This window comes from Coregonus lavaretus, assembly GCF_964263955.1.
Source record: "Coregonus lavaretus genome assembly, chromosome: 11".
In the NCBI taxonomy this organism is placed as follows: domain Eukaryota; kingdom Metazoa; phylum Chordata; class Actinopteri; order Salmoniformes; family Salmonidae; genus Coregonus; species Coregonus lavaretus.
The window spans coordinates 14,944,050-14,965,984 of record NC_139998.1 but is presented as its reverse complement, the minus strand read 5'-3'; the positions used below and the strand labels follow the sequence as shown (position 1 = coordinate 14,965,984).

General features: G+C 40.7%; 1 protein-coding gene across 2 annotated transcripts in view; it reads left to right on the top strand.

Moving 5' to 3' along the window:
• The window catches only part of LOC311137155 (polypeptide N-acetylgalactosaminyltransferase 18-like), a gene marked incomplete at both ends in the record, with an annotated part of 103,713 nt that overhangs the window by 67,460 nt on the left and 14,318 nt on the right, over positions 1 to 21,935 (top strand). For both annotated transcript variants that reach the window (XM_084171508.1, XM_084171507.1), the window contains one exon: positions 9,803 to 9,967. In XM_084171508.1, the coding sequence (XP_084027634.1) occupies positions 9,803 to 9,967 (165 nt within the window). The remainder of the gene's footprint in view (positions 1 to 9,802; positions 9,968 to 21,935) is intronic.

Below are 21,935 nucleotides of genomic sequence, written 5' to 3'. Positions count from 1 at the left end.
CCAAGACCCTGGTGAGGACGACGAGCACGCAGATGAGCTTGGACGTACTGCCAAATTCTCTAAAACGACGTTGGAGGTGGTTTATGGTAGAGAAATTAACATTTATTTCTCTGGCAACAGTTCTGGTGGACATTGCTGCAGTCAAGATGCCAATTGCACGCTCCCTCAAAACTTGAGACATCTGTGGCATTGTGTTGTGTGACAAAACTACACATTTTAGAGTGGCCTTTTATTGTCCTCAGGACAAGATGCACCTGTGTAATGATCATGCTGTTTAATCAGCTTCTTGATATGCCACACCTGTCAGGTGGATGGATTATCTTGGCAAATGAGAAATGCTCACTAACAGGGATGTAAACAAATTTGTGCACAAAATTTGAGAGAAATAAGCTTTTTGTGCTTATGGAACATTTCTGGGATCTTTTATTTCAGCTCATGAAACATGGGACCAACACTTTACATGTTGCGTTTATATTGTTGTTCAGTATATTTCACAAGATAAGATTTCATAAGATAGGATTGATTATTCGAATTGACTTATATTTTATTTAATGTCCAAACATAAGACTAAAGCCTCAGTTGAACTTGATGTGCACACTCAGATTGCAATCTGAGAAAAACAAAGCATGCGTGCGTGTGACACTGTCTGTATTAAGTGGTATTAACACAGATCTTTCTATCAGATAGTGCCAGAGCTAATCAATAGATAATCACATTCATTGACACACTTCGGCTATCTTAGGTGACAGCACACACACACACCATGTTGTTTTGCTATACAATAATGGTCTACATTTGGGTCGAGTTAAAACATTGTTACACAGAACAAGTGTAAAATATTACATTTGAAGGTCACTCTAAGGACATGGACTAATGACTCACTACTTAATAAGTGTATTTAATTCATAAAGCACTTTTCACAATTTCCAAAATGTACCATTTGTATTTAATGTTAATTGTGAAATAATGAAAGCATACCAGAACGCGCTTCAGTAGTTGAACTAAAGGCAAACGAGCCACATACCATACTGTAGGCAAAAAGCAAACACAAATGCATAAAAAAGCAAACAAAAAAATTAAATGCATGATAGGACTTGAAGCACACATCCAGTGCCCCAAGCAGTGCACCTTGCTCTAATTCTGGTCCACTAATGACTGTAAACACCTGTGAGCAGTCCCCAAGAGCCAACACAAATGTGTAGGGTCTGGTCACCTCCGCCTGGTGCAGGTACTCAACCATGTTGGTCCCAACCTGTTAGTGAAATCATTTGATTTTAGAATTTGAGGACTTGTGCAAACAATGGAGGCACACTGACAATGCAATCACACACAATTTATAGTTGAAGTCGGAAGTTTACATACACTTAGGTTGGAGTTATTAAAACTAGTTTTTCAACCACTCCACACATTTCTTGTTAACAAACTATAGTTTTGGCAAGTCGGTTAGGATATCTACTTTGTGTATGACACAAGTCATTTTGCTAACAATTGTTTACAGACAGATTATTTCACTTATAATTCACTGTATCACAATTCCAGTGGGTCAGAAGTTTACATACACTAAGTTGACTGTGCCTTTTAAACAGCTTGGACAATTCCAGAAAATGATGTCATGGCTTTAGAAGCTTCTAATTGACATAATTTGAGTCAATTGGAGGTGTACCTGTGAATGTATTTCAAGGCCTACCTTCAAACTCTGTGCCTCTTTGCTTGACATCATGGGAAAATCAAAAGAAATCAGCCAAGACCTCAGAAAAAAAAGACCTCCACAAGTCTGGTTCATCCTTGGGAGCAATTTACAAACGCTCAGGAAGGAGATGCGTTCAGTCTCCTAGAGATGAACGTACTTTGGTGCGAAAAGTGCAAATCAATCCCAGAACAACAGCAAAGGACCTTGTGAATATGATGGAGGAAACGGGTACAAAATTATCTATATCCACAGTAAAACAAGTCCTATATTGACATAACCTGAAAGGCCGCTCAGCAAGGAAGAAGCCACTGCTCCAAAACCGCCATAAAAAAGCCATACTACGGTTTGCAACTGCACAAGGGAACAAAGATCGTACTTTTTGGAGAAATGTCTCTGGTCTGATGAAACAAAAATTGAACTGTTTGGCCATAATTACCATCGTTATGTTTGGAGGAAAAAGGGGGTTGCTTGCAAGCAGAAGAACACCATCCCAACCGTGAAGCACGGGGGTGGCAGCATCATGCTGTGGGGGTGCTTTGCTGCAGGACTGGTGCACTTCATGAGGAAGGAAAATTATGTGGATATATTGAAGCAACATCTCAAGACATCAGTCAGGAAGTTAAAGCTTGGTCGCAAATGGGTCTTCCAAATGGACAATGACCCCAAGCATACTTCCAAAGTTGTGGCAAAATGGCTTAAGGACAACAAAGTCAAGGTATTGGAGTGGCCATCACAAAGCCCTGACCTCAATCCTATAGAACATTTGTGGGCAGAACTGAAAAAGCGTGTGCGAGCAAGGAGGCCTACAAACCTGACTCAGTTACACCAGCTCTGTCAGGAATGGGCCAAAATTCACCCAACTTATTGTGGGAAGCTTGTGGAAGGCTACCCGAAACGTTTGACCCAAGTTAAACAATTTAAAGGCAATGCTACCAAATACTAATTGAGTGTATGTAAACTTCTGACCCACTGGGAATGTGATGAAAGAAATAAAAGCTGAAATAAATAATTCTCTCTACTATTATTCTGACATTTCACATTCTTAAAATAAAGTGTTGATCCTAACTGACCTAAGACAGGGAATTTTTAATAGGATTAACTGTCAGGAATTGTGAAAAACTGAGTTTAAATGTATTTGGCTAAGGTGTGTGTAAACTTCTGACTTCAACTGTATTTTGTATATTTTATAGCTATTTACATAAATCAACACCCAATCCCTGTTTGATGCCTACATCTTCCATTCATTTGGGGCTGGGGCTCATAGGTTCATTTACACAACACTAACCACGTTTCCAGCCAACCATTTCATGCGGATGAATTCTGACGCATGAAAAAAGTCACGACCGGGCTGATGGAGACATGAAATGGCGGTACAATTTCATAAATGCCTACAGACAATTTGTTATTTCGACATGGTGGGATCTTTTTGTGTCATTTAAATTAATTATGCGATAAATGGCGGTGGAAACTCACGCGATGATATGTTGTGTGGTCCTCCCACTACGACTCGGGAAAGCATGCAGTTTATTAGGCTACAGATTAAATAAATTATGATGAACTTCACAGGATGGTGAATGTGCAAGGTGATGAGCTTGATGCTCCTTTCCAATAAATATTGAGGGTCTTATTCTGGTGACATGTTGATTGATGCTTGGCTGCCATTTGACAAATACAAATAATATCGCTCTCATCCATAACAACCTCATAATGTAGGTAGCCTACCCACACTGTATCTGTGATCTGTTGGCTAGAGCGCATGTGCCAAGACCAGAGTGGGCACATTTGCTATATAACGGAACAGATTGTGACAAAACCATCAGTAGAGTTGAAAATGCGATGGAAACCCATTTCACTTTATTTAACAGCAAAAGTTATTTTTATGTGCGCTACGTAATCACGCACAGCCTTTTATCCGCAAAAAGTCTGTTTGCTGGAAACATCTCCGGTGTGAAAATGTGGATATTGTTTAATGCAGATTTGAGAATATTCGCATGAAAATCTGTGGCAAATTGGATGGAAACCTACCTAATGTCTTGGCGTGTACAGTTATGCGTAACAGATTTTGGAATGCTGTTCCTTTCATTCAAGGTTTACAAAATGTCATCTAATTTCCCCATCAATCTCCCTATGCCTATCCACTATTTAAACTTACAGGCTGCAAGTCAATGAAGCTGGGTTGGTCTCATTGAAGCTGGGTTGGAATGTCTTCCTGCCTATATTGTAGACTGGTGTTGGAGGACCACTGGCAGAAGTCTTAAAGCGATGTCACCTTGTATATCTGGAGAGAAGAATGTTTAGTGAATAACTTGATTGATTGATTGTTTCAGGCTAAAAATAAATTAGCATCTGAGGCACCACCATCAGGGTAATTTCAAACTATACCTGCACTTCGAGGAGAAGATCTTGGGCCTGCTTCTCTCTGGGCTGGCGAAGCAAAGTTTTTTGTCCTTGAAGACCGCGATCAAATCAAATCAAATTGTATTTGTCACATACACGTGTTTAGCAGATGTTATAGCGGGTGTAGCGAAATGCTTGTGCTTCTAGCTCCAATAGTGCAGTAATATCTAACAAGTAATATCTAACAATTTCACAACATATACCTAATACACACAAAACTAGTAAGGAATGGAATTTAAGAAAATATACATATATGGACAAGCAATGACAGAGCGGCATGGACTAAGATAAAGTAGAATATTATAGAATAGAATGCAGTATATACATATGAGATGAGTAGTGCAAGATATATAAACATTATTAAAGTGACTGTAAGTGACTGGGCTGTGCTTTTACTGGTTGGCTCTCCTCTGTGTCTTTCTCACTCAAACACGCACAGCCATACACAGCCCCGCTTCCTTCTATTACAATGGTTGGATTTTCAAATCCAAACAATGAGAGGTGTCATCCCTGAGGAAAAAATGAAAACATTTGAGAGAATAAATCAAACCCTGTCGCACAATTTATTAGCGAATATTGCATTAATAACAAACAGCCTCCTTTCCAGGCCGCTGTAGTCACAGCTCTCCCTGCGATGTGAGTCAAACAAATCTTTCAACATGTACCTGGCAAGACCCGGCTGCTGCTCAAGCTTGATGTGTCCCGAGGACTTCCCCTTGTGTATAACAAGGGTGGCGTTTACGGAATACTCACTGCGTGTAAGGCTTTTATGTTCTTCTTTAACTTCAGTCTATAGTCGAGTCGTCCAAAAGCAAGAGCGTTTCCTGGTCCATCTCTTCCGCTGCAAAAGAGAGGGTAAAAGGGGTACCTAATCAGTTGCACAACTGAATGCATTAAACCGAAATGTGTCTTCCGCATTTAACCCAACCCATCTGAATCAGAGAGGTGCGGGGGGCTGCCTTAATCGACATCCACGTCTTTGGCACCCGGGCAGCAGTTGTTGTTGTTGGGAGTTAACTGCCTTGTTCAAGGGCAGAACGGCAGATTTTTCCACCTTGCTGGCTCGGGGATTCGAACCAGTGACCTATCAGTTACTGGCCCAACGCTCTTAACCGCTAGGCTTAACCGCTAGGGGGGAGATTTTAAGGGATAGTTTCACCCACATTTCTAAATTAAATACTTTGAGGGAAGGGTTGATAAGCAAAATGAATAGGGGTGGCAGTAGCTTCGAGGTTAGAAAGGCAGGCCGATATTCGAACCCCAGAGCTGCCTGCAGGGAAATCGGCAGGGAGTGATCCGTCAGCCAGAGGGTTACCAGCTACAATATCTATGTATACTACCTACTGCTGTTATGCCCTTAAGCAAGGCACAGTGCCCATGAGCTGCTCCCAGCCTGTGATGTGTGTGTTGTGTGTCAGGTTGGTCACTGTGACAGAAGATCTGTGCAAGTGACCAATAAAGCAAGTATGGTCAAATGAAGGCCAGACTATCTATGGTAGCTGTGCATGTAATATATCTAGTCCCAAAGTGGCTGCATGGTTCTAAGAGGCTCTGGTGAAGTTGTCTTTCAAGTTTCCATTAAGGTTGTACTATTGGTTATCGATGACAATGTGAAAGACGTAGATGCTGTTTTTCACAGGGTCAATGAAAATCTGTTTTCTTCCTCCCCAAAGCTCTCTACCAAATCTCAAAAAGCATGAGATAAGCCTGCCATATAGCTTGGTTAAATTAACCCAGATGGAGAATAAGTCAAATCTAGCTATGGTAACTTAACTAGCTAGCCAGCTAACTTAGCTAATGTTAGCTAACAAGTGAAACAGTGTCTGAGACAGTCCAGAAGAAGTGTCAGACTAGCTAGCTAGCAAACGTTACCACTGCCAGAGCTATTAGCACAGAAAATGATTATGATAGAACAACCTATAACCTGAATTACCATCAATTTTATAGTTAGTAACATTTGTTGCTTAACGTTTTCAGTCAGCCAAAACATCCTTAGTCTGTCGAAATAACAATTGCCGTTTCCACTCGTCAGTCACTCAATCACATTAGAACTAGAATACTTGCAAGTATTCTGGTGGACTTCACACGCTGGTGGCGGGAGAATTAACCCACTGGCTGGGTCAAATATCCATAGCCCAACCTTTAACCTAGCACCAACAACCCAACCTTGCTGTATTTACAAAAAACAACCCAACTATTGACCCAATGCCTGCAACCCAGCAATTGGGTCATCCAAACAACCCAACAGTGTAACTTATATCTCAAAGTTATGCATGCAAGAAGCCTTGACCTATCTGGTGCACACATATTTCTCTATCCTCAGTTTGATTTGAAGGCCTCAATCTGTATTTTTGTATTGTAAATGATTGCTTCTAGAAAGAGAGAAGGAACAACACATGATCAAGATGAGCTAGCTACTAGTTTTAAAGCAATTAAATATCTAATTGTTAAAAAGAATGAATGTATGGGCTCCATTTCTGAGAATAATTCATGCATTTACTTACCTTATCGATCTTAAAGGCAATACAATAATTTGCCACTCAAAATAGGTGTTATGACTGAGTGCGTCACAAACAGATTTCCAGGGTGTTGATGCGTCCTCCTCCCAATACAGCCTCTTCCAACACCACGGGTAGGGGAAGGGTATCCATTTACAAAAGTGAAGTTATGCTTTGATGTCAAATCAACTCATATTGTTGCTAATTAGCTAGCTACCTTAGCTGTTGTTCTAGCTTAACATGCTACTGAACCGTGACACTAGCATATTGACATATTGGTATTAAAAGACAGGAACTTTCATTAGTTAGCTAGCTACCCATCACACGAATTGTGCAAAAATATGATAGCTAACGTTAGCTAGCTAAGCACTAGCCAGTCAATCAGTGGCGCTGACAGATTGAAACTGGTATCAACAAAATGTGTTTCACTCTATACGATAAAACATGAGATCGGTATCTTGGCATAATTTAGCTAATAAAATGTTAGTTTATTAGGAAGTTTAATTAATAAGTTAGACACTCACTGGACAACTTTGGTAGGTACTGTAGCTAGCTGGATAGCTTGGTTTCCATTTTCCAACAGATGTTTCTAATCCCGTTATTGGTCATCAACGGTTCCGGGTCTTGGGACTCATGTGTTCACCAGAAACGACTTCTGGTAAACTGTTTGCCACTAGTGGCAATAAATGTTGCTGCCACTGGTTTGACACAGATTCAAATAGAATCTTGAGAGAGTTGTCTGCCAGAAAAAGAAACTCTGGCGAACTGTTTGCCAGTAGTGGCAATAAATATTATTGTTGCCACAGATTCACCATTACTTCTGGCAACATTTTGTGGCAGGAATTTTGCAGCAACAAATTCATTTTCGTAAGGGAAGTGTCCCATCTTGCATGAGCTGAAATAAAAGATCCCAGAAATGTTCCATATGCACAAAAAGCTTATTTCTCTTAAATGTTGTGCACAAATTTGTTTACATCCCTGTTAGTGAGCATTTCTCCTTTGCCAAGATAATCCATCCACCTGACAGGTGTGGCATATCAAGAAGCTGATTAAACAGCATGATCATTACACAGGTGCACCTTGTCCTGGGGACAACAAAAGGCCACTCTAAAATGTGTAGTTTTGTCACACAACACAATGCCACAGATGTCTCAAGTTTGAGGGAGCGTGCACTTGGCATGCTGACTGCAGGAATGTCCACCAGAGCTGTTGCCAGAGAATTGAATGTTCATTCCGCTACCATAAGCCACCTCCAACGTCGTTTTAGAAAATTTGGCAGTACGTCTAACTGGCCTCACAACCGCAAGACCACGTGTATGGCGTTGGGTGGGCGAGCGGTTTGCTGATGTCAACGTTGTGAACAGAGTGCCCCATGGTGGCGGTGGGGTTATGGTATGGGCAGGCATAAAATACGGAAAACGAACACAGTTGCATGTTATCTATGGCAATTTGAATGCACAGAGAGACCTTGACGAGATCCTGAGGCCCATTGTCATGTCATTCATCCGCCACTATTACCTCATGTTTCAGCATGAAAATGCATGGCCCGATGTCGCAAGGATCTGTACACAATTCCTGGAAGCTACAAATGTCCCAGTTCTTCCATGGCCTGCATACTCACCAGACATGTCACCCATTGAGCATGTTTGGGATGCTCTGGATTGACGTGTACGACAACGTGTTCCAGTTCCCGCCAATATACAGCAACTTCGCACAGCCATTGAAGAGAAGTGGGACAACATTCGACAGGCCACAATCAACAGCCTGATCAACTCAATGCGAAGGAGATATGTCACGCTGCATGAAGCAAATGGTGGTCACACCAGATACGGACTGGCTTTCTGATGCATGCCCCCTACAATTTTTTAAGGTATCTGTGACCAACAGATGCATATCTGTATTCCCAGTCATGTGAAATCCATAGATTAGGGCCTAATGAATTTATTTCAATTGACTGTTTTCCTTATATGAACAGTAACTCAGTACAATATTATAAATTGTTGCATGTTGTGTTTATATCTTTGTTCAGTGTAAGATAGGGTAGGAGGGGGGAGATGTCTGAGCCATGTTGCTAACTATAGGGGTGTTCTCTCTCTCTTCACTCCCCATCCCAGCTGCTGGAGTTAACCTCATTGCTCCCCCAGCTCAGCCCACAATGAGAAACCTCTTCATCATGTATGGAGACAACATGGCTATTTTATTCAGCACAGCTGTTGTTTCTGGCCTGCCACCTCCTCTCCACTTTTAGAAAAGGTGGTGCCGCCAAACACCAGCAATTAGGATGTCCCACTACAATTAAGCCTAAATCACTCCCCTAGATTCCTTTTTCTTAACGGTAAGCGTTTTAATGTGGCTGGCTGTGTAAAAGAGATGGATACTGTCAGGGTCAGCGACGATTTTGAATGGTATTTGTCATTTTTGTGCATTAGATTGCAGAGCAAACTATATTTAATTGTGGCTAAACCTCCTCTCACCCAGTATATCATAATTATGAATCTATTTGTAAATCATTGAATGAGTGCATCCCACAAACTGTTGTACAGGAATAACAGGTGTGCTATGTACCAACATGTACAGTACCTACATTGTAATTTCACTGTACCGATGTAACTACCATGGAATTGGATGATATTAGGGACACTTATTGTAAAGTGGAACCACTATTTGTATAGGAAATATGTCCATCATTTAATGTATTTATTTTTGTTAAGAATTCCCTTCTACTACTTGCTGTTTTGTAAAGTGTGTAAACACTTCAAGCTGTGGCTTTATTACAATACACACCATTAGGACCTATCAAAGGACCTATCAGGTAATGCAGGACAGTCCTCTCTTCACAGGGATTCAGACTAATGAGATTCTGTCACTAGCTCTGAATGGTGAGGAAACACCATTAAGCCTTCTGTTGGAATGGAATGTCAATCTATAGACAGACTCATGTTAAATAACGACAATTATCACCTTATCCCACATCTGCTATACGCTTCCAGGATACGAGATCACAGATAAAAGGCTCAAAAGTTGCTTTACATTTGGATAATTGCTTCTCTAAATGTCTTGTTTGTGATAGACAAACATAATTCCACCCAATTACCTCCCTGATGCTTGCCTTCAGTGCCTCCATTCAGATGCATGCCATTTCTGTTCCTAGTTCCATTCCGTTCTGTTTGCTTGACACTCATCTGGTACTTGTCCTTTTTGTCTTATCCTTCTCCAGAACGTGTACTACACGAACTCACATCAGCTACACCTGGGGGTCCTGAGCCCCACCATCGATGACGACGACAACAAGTGCCTGGTGGATGTGAACAGCCGGCCGCGGCTCCTGGAGTGCAGCTACGCCACAGCCAAGCGCATGAAGCTCGCCTGGCAGTTTACTCAGGTAACGGCTACTCCTGTCTTCTCTCATGAGAATGTAGATTCACCCTCAGATGGGTAATGAGTTAGTCACTAACAGTGTTGGGGTCGTTACTCAAAAAAATTAATATATGACCTATTACTCATTACTTCTTTCAACAGTAACACATTACTTTACTTATTAATCCCTGGGAAAAGTAAATAAGTTACACTACTCCATTATATAACTTTTGCATTATTCCCCAAAACTTTGTAAACAATGTCAACGTTACGTTATGTAGGCCAACACAATTAGGGTAATAATGAGACACAAAATCTACTACATACCCAGCTACAAGCTTCTTCAGCTCTCCCTGGGTTACAGCCTGTCCTCCTGAACAATTAAAATCAAGCCTTTTTTATTTGGATGAGGTAGGCCTACAGTCATCTTCAGCAGTAGTGGTCAGGCCTCTGGGGTCTTTCGCTATGAGTTTTGTCTTGGCGTGTTGGTTTTGCAGGTGCTTCAAGAGCTTGGAAGTTGTGTTTCTAGCAGTGGAGAGGTGTGTCTCTCCTGGTTTACAGTTTACATTTTACAGTTATATTCTTTTAATTTTGTCCTCCTACCAGATCAAAGTAATGGGAGTACTTCCACTCTGAGAAACTCAATGTTTTAGACCTTCTGCCATTTTTCATCTCCCTCACTAAAGCAGTTAGTAGTAGTATGTGCGTGTGTAAACAGGAACTTGGTGAGAGGATGTCAGACTCAAGACGAAAACCATTTAGAATCTGGGGCAGGGGAATTTTTTTAATATTGCGCCAACAGAGGGAATAATAATCAGCTCAAATATTATATATATATATTATTATAAATTTTTTTTGGGGGGGGTGTATATCAGCTTTAATATTGCAGATTGTGGTTTATATGAATGTAATTGTCTGCATTATTTCCAATCCCCCATATATACAGTATTTTTTTTACATATTTTTACCTTCTTTATTATTTTACCCTAACCCTACCATTCCTCTTCTAATTGGAATAAACTAATGGACAACAATACTTAGGCTTCTACTTCCAGCTTATACATACAGTGGGGAAAAAAAGTATTTAGTCAGCCACCAATTGTGCAAGTTCTCCCACTTAAAAAGATGAGAGAGGCCTGTAATTTTCATCATAGGTACACGTCAACTATGACAGACAAAATGAGATTTTTTTTTCCAGAAAATCACATTTTAGGATTTTTTATGAATTTATTTGCAAATTATGGTGGAAAATAAGTATTTGGTCAATAACAAAAGTTTCTCAATACTTTGTTATATACCCTTTGTTGGCAATGACACAGGTCAAACGTTTTCTGTAAGTCTTCACAAGGTTTTCACACACTGTTGCTGGTATTTTGGCCCATTCCTCCATGCAGATCTCCTCTAGAGCAGTGATGTTTTGGGGCTGTCGCTGGGCAACACAGACTTTCAACTCCCTCCAAAGATTTTCTATGGGGTTGAGATCTGGAGACTGGCTAGGCCACTCCAGGACCTTGAAATGCTTCTTACGAAGCCACTCCTTCGTTGCCCGGGCGGTGTGTTTGGGATCATTGTCATGCTGAAAGACCCAGCCACGTTTCATCTTCAATGCCCTTGCTGATGGAAGGAGGTTTTCACTCAAAATCTCACGATACATGGCCCCATTCATTCTTTCCTTTACACGGATCAGTCGTCCTGGTCCCTTTGCAGAAAAACAGCCCCAAAGCATGATGTTTCCACCCCCATGCTTCACAGAAGGTATGGTGTTCTTTGGATGCAACTCAGCATTCTTTGTCCTCCAAACACGACGAGTTGAGTTTTTACCAAAAAGTTCTATTTTGGTTTCATCTGACCATATGACATTCTCCCAATCCTCTTCTGGATCATCCAAATGCACTCTAGCAAACTTCAGATGGGCCTGGACATGTACTGGCTTAAGCAGGGGGACACGTCTGGCACTGCAGGATTTGAGTCCCTGGCGGCGTAGTGTGTTACTGATGGTAGGCTTTGTTACTTTGGTCCCAGCTCTCTGCAGGTCATTCACTAGGTCCCCCTGTGTGGTTCTGGGATTTTTGCTCACCGTTCTTGTGATCATTTTGACCCCACGGGGTGAGATCTTGTGTGGAGCCCCAGATCGAGGGAGATTATCAGTGGTGTTGTATGTCTTCCATTTCCTAATAATTGCTCCCACAGTTGATTTCTTCAAACCAAGCTGCTTACCTATTGCAGATTCAGTCTTCCCAGCCTGGTGCAGGTCTACAATTTTGTTTCTGGTGTCCTTTGACAGCTCTTTGGTCTTGGCCATAGTGGAGTTTGGAGTGTGACTGTTTGAGGTTGTGGACAGGTGTCTTTTATACTGATAACAAGTTCAAACAGGTGCCATTAATACAGGTAACGAGTGGAGGACAGAGGAGCCTCTTAAAGAAGAAGTTACAGGTCTATGAGAGCCAGAAATCTTGCTTGTTTGTAGGTGACCAAATACTTATTTTCCACCATAATTTGCAAATAAATTCATAAAAAATCCTACAATGTGATTTTCTGGATTTTTTTTTCTCAATTTGTCTGTCATAGTTGACGTGTACCTATGATGAAAATGACAGGCCTCTCTCATCTTTTTCAGTGGGAGAACTTGCACAATTGGTGGCTGACTAAATACTTTTTCCCCCCACTGTACTACAGTGAGGGAAAAAAGTATTTGATCCCCTCCTGATTTTGTACGTTTGCCCACTGACAAAGAAATGGTCAGTCTATAATTTTAATGGTAGGTTTATTTGAACAGTGAGAGACAGAATAACAACAACAAAATCCAGAAAAACACATGTCAAAAATGTTATAAATTGAGTATTTGACCACCTCTCAATCAGAAAGATTTCTGGCTCCCAGGTGTCTTTTATACAGGTAACGAGCTGAGATTAGGAGCACACTCTTAAAGGGAGTGCTCCTAATCTCAGCTTGTTACCTGTATAAAAGACACCTGTCCACAGAAGCAATCAATCAATCAGATTCCAAACTCTCCACCATGGCCAAGACCAAAGAGCTCTCCAAGGATGTCAGTGACAAGATTGTAGACCTACACAAGGCTGGAATGGGCTATAAGACCATCGCAAAGCAGCTTGGTGAGAAGGTGACAACAGTTGGTGCGATTATTTGCAAATGGAAGAAACACAAATTGTCAATCTCCCTCGGCCTGGGGCTCCATGCAAGATCTCACCTCGTGGAGTTGCAATGATCATGAGAACGGTGAGGAATCAGCCCAGAACTACACGGGAGGATCTTGTCAATGATCTCAAGGCAGCTGGGACCATAGTCACCAAGAAAACAATTGGTAACACACTACGCCATGAAGGACTGAAATCCTGCAGCGCCCGCAAGGTCCCCCTGCTCAAGAAAGCACATATACAGGCCCGTCTGAAGTTTGCCAATGAACATCTGAATGATTCAGAAGAGAACTGGGTGAAAGTGTTGTGGTCAGATGAGACCAAAATGGAGCTCTTTGGCATCAACTCAACTCGCTGTGTTTGGAGGAGGAGGAATGCTGCCTATGACCCCAAGAACACCATCCCCACCGTCAAACATGGAGGTGGAAACATTATGCTTTGGGGGTGTTTTTCTGCTAAGGGGACAGGACAACTTCACCGCATCAAACGGACGATGGACGGGGCCATGTACTGTCAAATCTTGGGTGAGAACCTCCTTCCCTCAGCCAGGGCATTGAAAATGGGTCGTGGATGGGTATTCCAGCATGACAATGACCCAAAACACACGGCCAAGGCAACAAAGGAGTGGCTCAAGAAGAGGCATATTAAGGTCCTGGGGTGGCCTAGCCAGTCTCCAGACCTTAATCCCATAGAAAATCTGTGAAGGGAGCTGAAGGTTCGAGTTGCCAAATGTCAGGCTCGAAACCTTAATGACTTGGAGAAGATCTGCAAAGAGGAGTGGGACAAAATCCCTCCTGAGATGTGTGCAAACCTGGTGGCCAACTACAAGAAACGTCTGACCTCTGTGATTGCCAACAAGGGTTTTGCCACCAAGTACTGAGTCATGTTTTGCAGAGGGGTCAAATAGTTATTTCCCTCATTAAAATGCAAATCAATTTATAACATTTTTGACATGCATTTTTCTGGATTTTTTTGTTGTTATTCTGTCTCTCACTGTTCAAATAAACCTACCATTAAAATTATAGACTGATCATGTCTTTGTTAGTGGGCAAACGTACAAAATCAGCAGGGGATCAAATACTTTTTTCCCTCACTGTATATACATTTTACAGACATGGTATATTTTACATTAGTTCTCTTTTTTTATTTGTGTTTATTTGTTTTTAGTCCCACCCTTCAGCTACCCTCAACCCAGCACAAATATTTATTTGGATCAATAACTGTAATTGGATTAGGAAGGGAATGATTACAAAAGTAATGAAATAACGACGACATATCTTTGATCAGTAACTGTAATACTATTACTCAAATTGTTACCCCCAACACTGTTTTTGTGTCTTTTACTTTTGTTTTTTACACCAGCTTCAAACAGCTGAAAATACCATATTTGTGGTTATTGAAAATATATTTCACAGTGGTTTAGATGGTACAATGACACTATGCTATTGCTTGTTTTGTCACATAAACTGAAATTAGGCAAACTCTTTGCAACCAGGAAATGGCGGAGCGATTTCTGCATATTGCACCATTTAAGTATTTGTATTTTGTATTTATTAAGGATCCCTATTAGCTGCTGCCAAAGCAGCAGCTACTCTTCCTGGGGTCCAGCAACATTAAGGCAGTTATATACAATTAAAAATATTACATGACATTACATTTCATAACACTTTTCACAACACATTAAGTGTGTTCCCTCAGGCCACTACTCTACTATCACATATCTACAATACAAAATCTATGTGTACGTGTGTGTAGAGTGTGTGTCTTATCATGTGTATGTGTGTCTGTGCCTGTGTGTGTGTCTCTTCAGTCCCCGCTGTTCCATAAGGTGTATTTTTATCTGTTTAAAAAAAAAAAATCTGATTATACTGCTTGCATCAGTTACCTGATGTGGAATAGAGTTCCATGTAGCCATGGCTCTATGTAGTACTGTGAGCGTCCCATAGTCTGTTCTTGACTTGGGGACTGTGAAGAGACCTTTGGTGGCATGTCTTGTGGGGTATGCATGGGTGTCCGAGCTCTGCATGGGTGTACGTGCATTCAGCATGTCAACACTTCTTACAAAAAAAAGTACTGATGAAGTCCATCTCTCCTCCACTTTGAGCCATGAGAGATTTACATGCATATTAATAATGTTAGCTCTGTGTACATTTAAGGGCCAGCCGTGCTGTCCTGTTCTGAGCCAATTGTAATTTTCCGAGGTCCCTCTTTGTGGCACCTGACCACACGACTGAACAGTAGTCAAAGTGCAAAAAAATAGGGCCTGTAGGACCTGCCTTGTTGATAGTGTTGTTAAAAAGGCAGAGCAGCACTTTATTATGGACAGACTTCTCAGCTACTGTTGTATTAACATGTTTTGACCATGACAGTTTACAATCCAGGGTTACTCCAAGCAGTTTAGTCACATCAACTTGCTCAATTTCCACATTATTTATTACAAGATTTAGTTGAGGTTTAGGGTTTAGTGAATGTTAGGTTGAATTAGATTGAAGATATGGCAAATAGGAGTGTCAATAAAGTTCGCTATTATCCTCTAATTTTCCATCCAAGTTGTCAGACCCCGGAGGTTTTTCATTGTTGATAGATAACAATACTCTTTTCACCTCTTCCACACTCACTTTACCGAATTCATAATTACAATGCTTGTCTTTCGTAATTTGATCAGTTATACTTGGATGTGTAGTGTCAGCATTTGTTGCTGGCATGCCTAAATTTGGAAATCTTGCCATTGAAAAAATCATGAAAGTTATTGGCAATATCAGTGATTGTGATGAATGAGCCATCTGATTCAATGAATAATGTAGCTGAGTTTGCCTTTTTGCAGAAAATTTCATTTAAGGTGCTCCAAAGCTTTTTACTATAATTCTTTGTATCATTTATCTTTGTTTCATAGTATAGTTTCTTCTGATTTTTATTCAGTTTAGTCACATTATTTTTCAATTTGCAGTACATTTGCCTATCGGTTGTGCAGCCAGACTTATTTGCCATTCCTTTTGCCTCATCCCTCTCAATCATACAATTGTTCAATTCCTCATCAATCCACAGGGATTTAACAGTTTTTACAGTCATTTTCTTAATGGTTGCGTGATTATTAGTAACTGGAATAAGCAATTTCATAAATGTGTCAAGTGCAGTGTCTGGTTGCTCCTCATTACACACCACAGACCAACAAATGTTCTTTACATCAACAACATAGGAATCACTACAACACGTATTGTATGACTTATTAAACACTATATTAGGCCCAGCCTTTGGAACTTTGGTTTTCCTACATATGGCTACTATATTGTGATCACTACATCCGATGGATTTGGATACTGTATTAAAGCAAATTTCTGCAGCATTAGTAAAGATGTGATCAATACATGTGGATGATTTCATTCCTGTGTTGTTTGTAAATACCCTGGTAGGTTGACGAAGACGGCTGCGCAGTACTGTCTTTTATCGATCGCGGTTATAATATCGTTTAGGACCTTGAGTGTGGCTGAGGTGCACCCATGACCAGCTCGGAAACTGGATTGCATAGCGGAGAAGGTACGGTGGGATTCGAAATGGCCGGTGATCTGTTTGTTAACTTGGCTTTCAAATACTTTCGAAAGGCAGGGCAGGATGGATATAGGTCTGTAACAGTTTGGATCTAGAGTGTCACCCCCTTTGAAGAGGGGGATGACCGTGGCAGCTTTCAAATCTCTGGGATCTCAGATGTTACGAAAGAGAGTTGAATTTGTGTGAAGTAGAAGCGGGGGGGGCATGGGCAAGTTGCAGCGGAGGGTGCAGAGCTGGTGGCCGGGGGAGTGGTAGCCAGGTGGAAAGCATGGCGAACCGTAGCAAAATGCTTATTGAAATTCTCGATTATTGTAGATTTATCGGTGGTGACAGTGTTTCCTAGCCTCAGTGCAGTGGGCAGTTGGGAGGAGGTGCTCTTATTTTCCATGGACTTTACAGTGTCCCAAAACTTTTTGGAGTTAGTGCTACAGGATGCAAATTTCTGTTTGAAAAAGCTAGCCTTTGCTTTCCTAACTGATTGTGTATATTGGTTCCTGACTTCCCTGAAAAGTTGGATATCGCGGGGGCTGTTCGATGCTACATTAGGTTACTTACATTGTGTCTACCAACGCCCTTGGGATAATGTACATTTGCTGAAGCATTATGACAACTCAGGGACACAATGGTAGGGATTATCTGAGCTGGGCTTGGGTCATTGATAAGTCATTGTCTCAATGCAGCTTTATAATGCTGTGAAAGGATCCAGGAACCCAAATGATTTGGGTGGATCCCTTCCTCCTTATAAAACTAGCTTTGTTTCCAGAAGTTAGTGATAGTAAATGAAGAACAGAGAGTGGTTAGTTAGTATTCAACCTACCACACCATGGAGTAGTGGACCACCATTCTAAAGTAATGCTGTCGGTGGCTGTTTGATCAAAAGTTGTGGGACTGCCTCTTGGGAGGGCACAAGGACTCCTTCTTTAAAATCCAGTGGAAAGCTTAGTGTGTGTTTGAAGCCAGATGTCCATTCTGCCTCTGTGTGAAGAGGGAGGAAAGGAGGGAAGGAGGGAGGGAGGGAGGGAGGGGTAGTGGGAGAGCGGGGTAGAGGGAGAGCAGGGTAGAGGGAAAGTGGGGTAGAGAGAGAGTGGGGTAGAGAGAGGGCGGGGTAGAGAGAGAGAGAGGTTTAATCTGAAGCGGACAGTCAGGAGCTGAGAATTATTGATAAGGGATCTTTTGAAATATTGAACCGTGTTTGACCCTGAGGGAAGAGTTGCGTCGTAAATCTATGAGAGCCCACATCGATTTTTATCAGCTTCTTATTTTATTGGTCATTTTATTCATCCCTTTACAGACACCCCTTCAAATCTGCAATAAAAAGTGAATTACAGAAATGTTAAGCACAATAACCTCTCGCAATACTCAACACAGCTTATAACTGAGGCATGACGCACACTTGCTGTAAACACATGTTTAATTCAGTTGGGAGGGTGGAGTGAATATTACCGGGAAGAAGCCCCTAGGGAGGTGGGACAGGCAATGCGGAGTGTGCTTTTCTGTCAGGTTAGAGTGCTTGTCCTTACTACAGCACTCTGAGCCAGGCCTCACATGCCGGAGCTGCTCAGCTGGAAACAAGCCAGCAAGGATACTCAGCAATACATCATCATTTACTACCACAGCTGCTCCAGCCTCCGTCTACCATACACAGGTGGTTCAAAAACAGATGTTTTTAGAAGAATGTGTTGTTATTCATATCAAATGCTTTCTGCTGAGAACTCGTACTAATATAATGCTGCCATATAAAGACCCATGAAATGTCTAACACATACACCATTTCCATTTTTGAACATTGGGTACCTACTGTGACTGAGCCAGTGCAAGGAATTGAAAATAATAAATCCTATCTAAAAGGTTTCCCACTTTCTGTTGTAATGTAAAATAAATCACTATTTCATTAAAAACAGTGTGTGGACAATATTGATGCTTGTAACGTTGGGAAAGTTATGATTCTACTTTCAAACCAGCAGTAGGTAATACACAGTGTGAAATGTTCATGTTCATAGGCTCCCTGGTATACATTTCCAGAATCAGAGCGCGGGTCACATAGACCTCACAGCCAGCTGAATTTCAGTTTCTACTTAGGATAGCAAATCAATATTTTGATTTGGCACACTCAGGAGATTGAATAAGAGAGTATTGTATGGAGAGGAGAGCAGAGTTGGTCTGGTGCCAGATGTAGAGTCCATCTCAGACCTCTCCGCTGGTACCAGGGAAAGAGCACACTCCTGAGCACACTGCACTGGAGGAGCACACACAGGTCCTACGCACACAGAAAACTAATGCCTAGTCATGTGAAGGAGTTGACACAAAGGCAAAAATGTGTGTGCAGGGTAAACAGTCTCTGCAATAAATCACTCCTATCTGAGTGAAGAGATTAATTAGGAATTAAATTAAATTAATGATTTAAGGGATTTAGGTTTAAGGCCCTCTGGTATTGGAGTTCAATAGTTCCTGTCTGGGCACAGTGGTTTGTTGCAGCATAAATTACTAGCTGCACTGCTGAGAGATGAAAATCTAATGTAATTTGTTTGAGACTTTACAGCAATATGCAATCATTGGACTGTTTTGCATTTGATCAATTGTTAACAGGGGCTAAACCAGTGTTTCCCAAACTCGGTCCTCGGGACCCCAAGGGGTGCACATTTTGGTTTTTGCCCTAGCACTACACAGCTGATTCAAATTAATCAACTAATCATCGATATTTAATTATTTGAATCAGCTGCGTAGTGCTAGGGCAAAAACCTAAATGTGCACCCCTTGGGGTCCCGAGGACAGAGTTTGGGAAACTGTGGATTAACCATTGTGAACTTGCCTTATGTTTTGCAGATGACAGCTTGATCATCAATGTGTTATTTATAGAAACCCTTCTCATAACACATTGAAAAAAGACAGATAGAAACAGTATACTATAGTATTCTAGTAAAATGATCACAACAAAACCATCTACTTTCAGTGCTAAAATCTGTTTTATTTGGTATGCCATTAAGGAACCTTCAGTGGATCAATCTTTTCACATTCAAGTTGAAAACACAGCCAGCATTAGCATCGCTACTAGTGAAACAATGGGAGTGGTAGGGCCTATGGCAGGATACTTCAATAATCATGCCCAATGTCACTTTTTACCAAATGTTATAGCAACCAAAATACCACAACAAGTTGCACATATAGAATATTGGAGGGTATTATAGGAATTCTGGTATTTATATAACATTTTCCGTAGAATAACTATTTTTTGGCGAATACACACCAATACAATCTTTGGCGAGCTATATCTCTGCAGATGATCTGATCAACATAGCTAAAGAAGAGTTTTAAAGTTTGGTCCAGGTCTGTGACATTATCGATGTCATTATGTCAATGATGATGTAATAGAAGGGCCAACCAACCAAGATGATGTCATAGTAGGTGCAACCAACCAAGTAACAAACTAGCCTGATTGCCATGAATAGTCACAGAATATGGGATATTAGATTAAAGACAACTAGCGTTACCCTGCACCTACTGCCGGTAAATAATTGGAAACTAATAATTTGATTCAATGCAATTTTCCCTTCTGCAAATCAAAAATGTGTTATCTGTTCAGCTTTCACTTGGGGCTAAGCACCATCTGAGGCAGTGGAAACTCAAAACCTAGCTAGATCTATAGGGGCTATATAATTTCCTGCTAGTTAGCTGTGTAGGCCTAATTTATTATTCTAATAGTACATTTAATATGTTAAACAACATTGCAACATAGGTCTACTACCCAATGATTTCGCCTTTATATACAGTGCCTTCAGAAAGTATTCATACCCCTTGACTTATTCCACATTTTGTTGTGTTACAGCCTGAATTTAAAATGGATGATTTTTTTTTTTTTTCTCTCACCCATCCACCATACCCCATAATGACAAAGTGAAAACATGTCTAGAAATGTTTGCACATTTATTGAAAATGACATGCATAAATATCTCATGTACATAAGTATTCACACCCCTGAGTCAATACATGTTAGAAACACCTTTGGCAGCGATTACAGCTGTGATTCTTTCTTGGTAAGTTCTTTAAGAGCTTTCCACACCTGGATTGTACAATATTTGCCCATTATTATTTTCAAAATTCTTCAAGCTCTGTCAAATTGGTTGTTGATCATTGCTAGACAACCATTTTCAAGTCTTGCCATAGATTTTAAAGCAGCTTTAAGTAAAAATGTGACCTTGAGTTTTAGGTTATTGAAAGGTGAATTCTTCTCCCAGTGTCTGGTGGAAAGCAGACTGAACCAGGTTTTCCGCTAGGATCTTAACTCCATTCCGTTTTTGTTTTTTTTTATCCTGAAAACTCCCCAGTCCGTAACGATTACAAGCATACCCATAACACGATGTAGCCACCACTATGCTTGAAAATATGGAGAGTGGTATTGAGTAATGTGTTGTATTGGATTTGCCCCAAACATAACACTTTGTATTCAGGACAAAAAGTGAATTGCTTTGGCACATGTTTTGCAGTGTTGCTTTAGTGCCTTGTTGTAAACAGGATGCATGTTTTGGAATATTTGTAATTTGTACAGGCTTCCTTCTTTTCACTCGGTCAATTAGGTTAGTATTGTGGAGTAACTACAATGTTGTTGATCCATCCTCAGTTTTCTCCTATCACAACCATTAAACTCAGTAACTGTTTTAAAGTCACCATTGGCCTCATGGTGAAATCCCTGAGCGGTTTCCTTCCTCTCTGGCAACTGAGTTAAGAAGGACACTTGTATCTTTGTAGTGACTGGGTGTATTGATACATCCAAAGTGTAATTAATAAGTTCACCATGCTCAAAGGGATATTCAATGTCTGCTAAAAAAAAAACAATACACATCTACCAATAGGTACCCTTCTTTTATTTTTTTTATTTTTATGGATCAGCTTAATATTGCAGATAGATTTTATCTTCTATCAATGTAATTGTCTGCATCACTTCCAATCCCCCATGTTTTTTTTTTTTTTTTTTTTTATATATATACTCCCCTTTATTACTTTTCAATCCCACCATCCTTTCCCTACTTGGAGTAAATTAGTGAACAACAATGCCCAGGCCTCTACTTCCGGTCTATACTTACTATCTACACCTTATGGACAGAGTTAATTTTACAATAATTCTATTATATATATATATATATATATATATATTATTATTTTTATTTTTTATTTTTATTTTGCTCCTGAACTTCTTCTACTCTCAACCTCTCCGATCATTTTCATGATGTCCATCCGGTTTGCTTCTATATGCCATATCTTTCTAACTGTGCTCTTTCCCAAAAGCTCCCAACATAC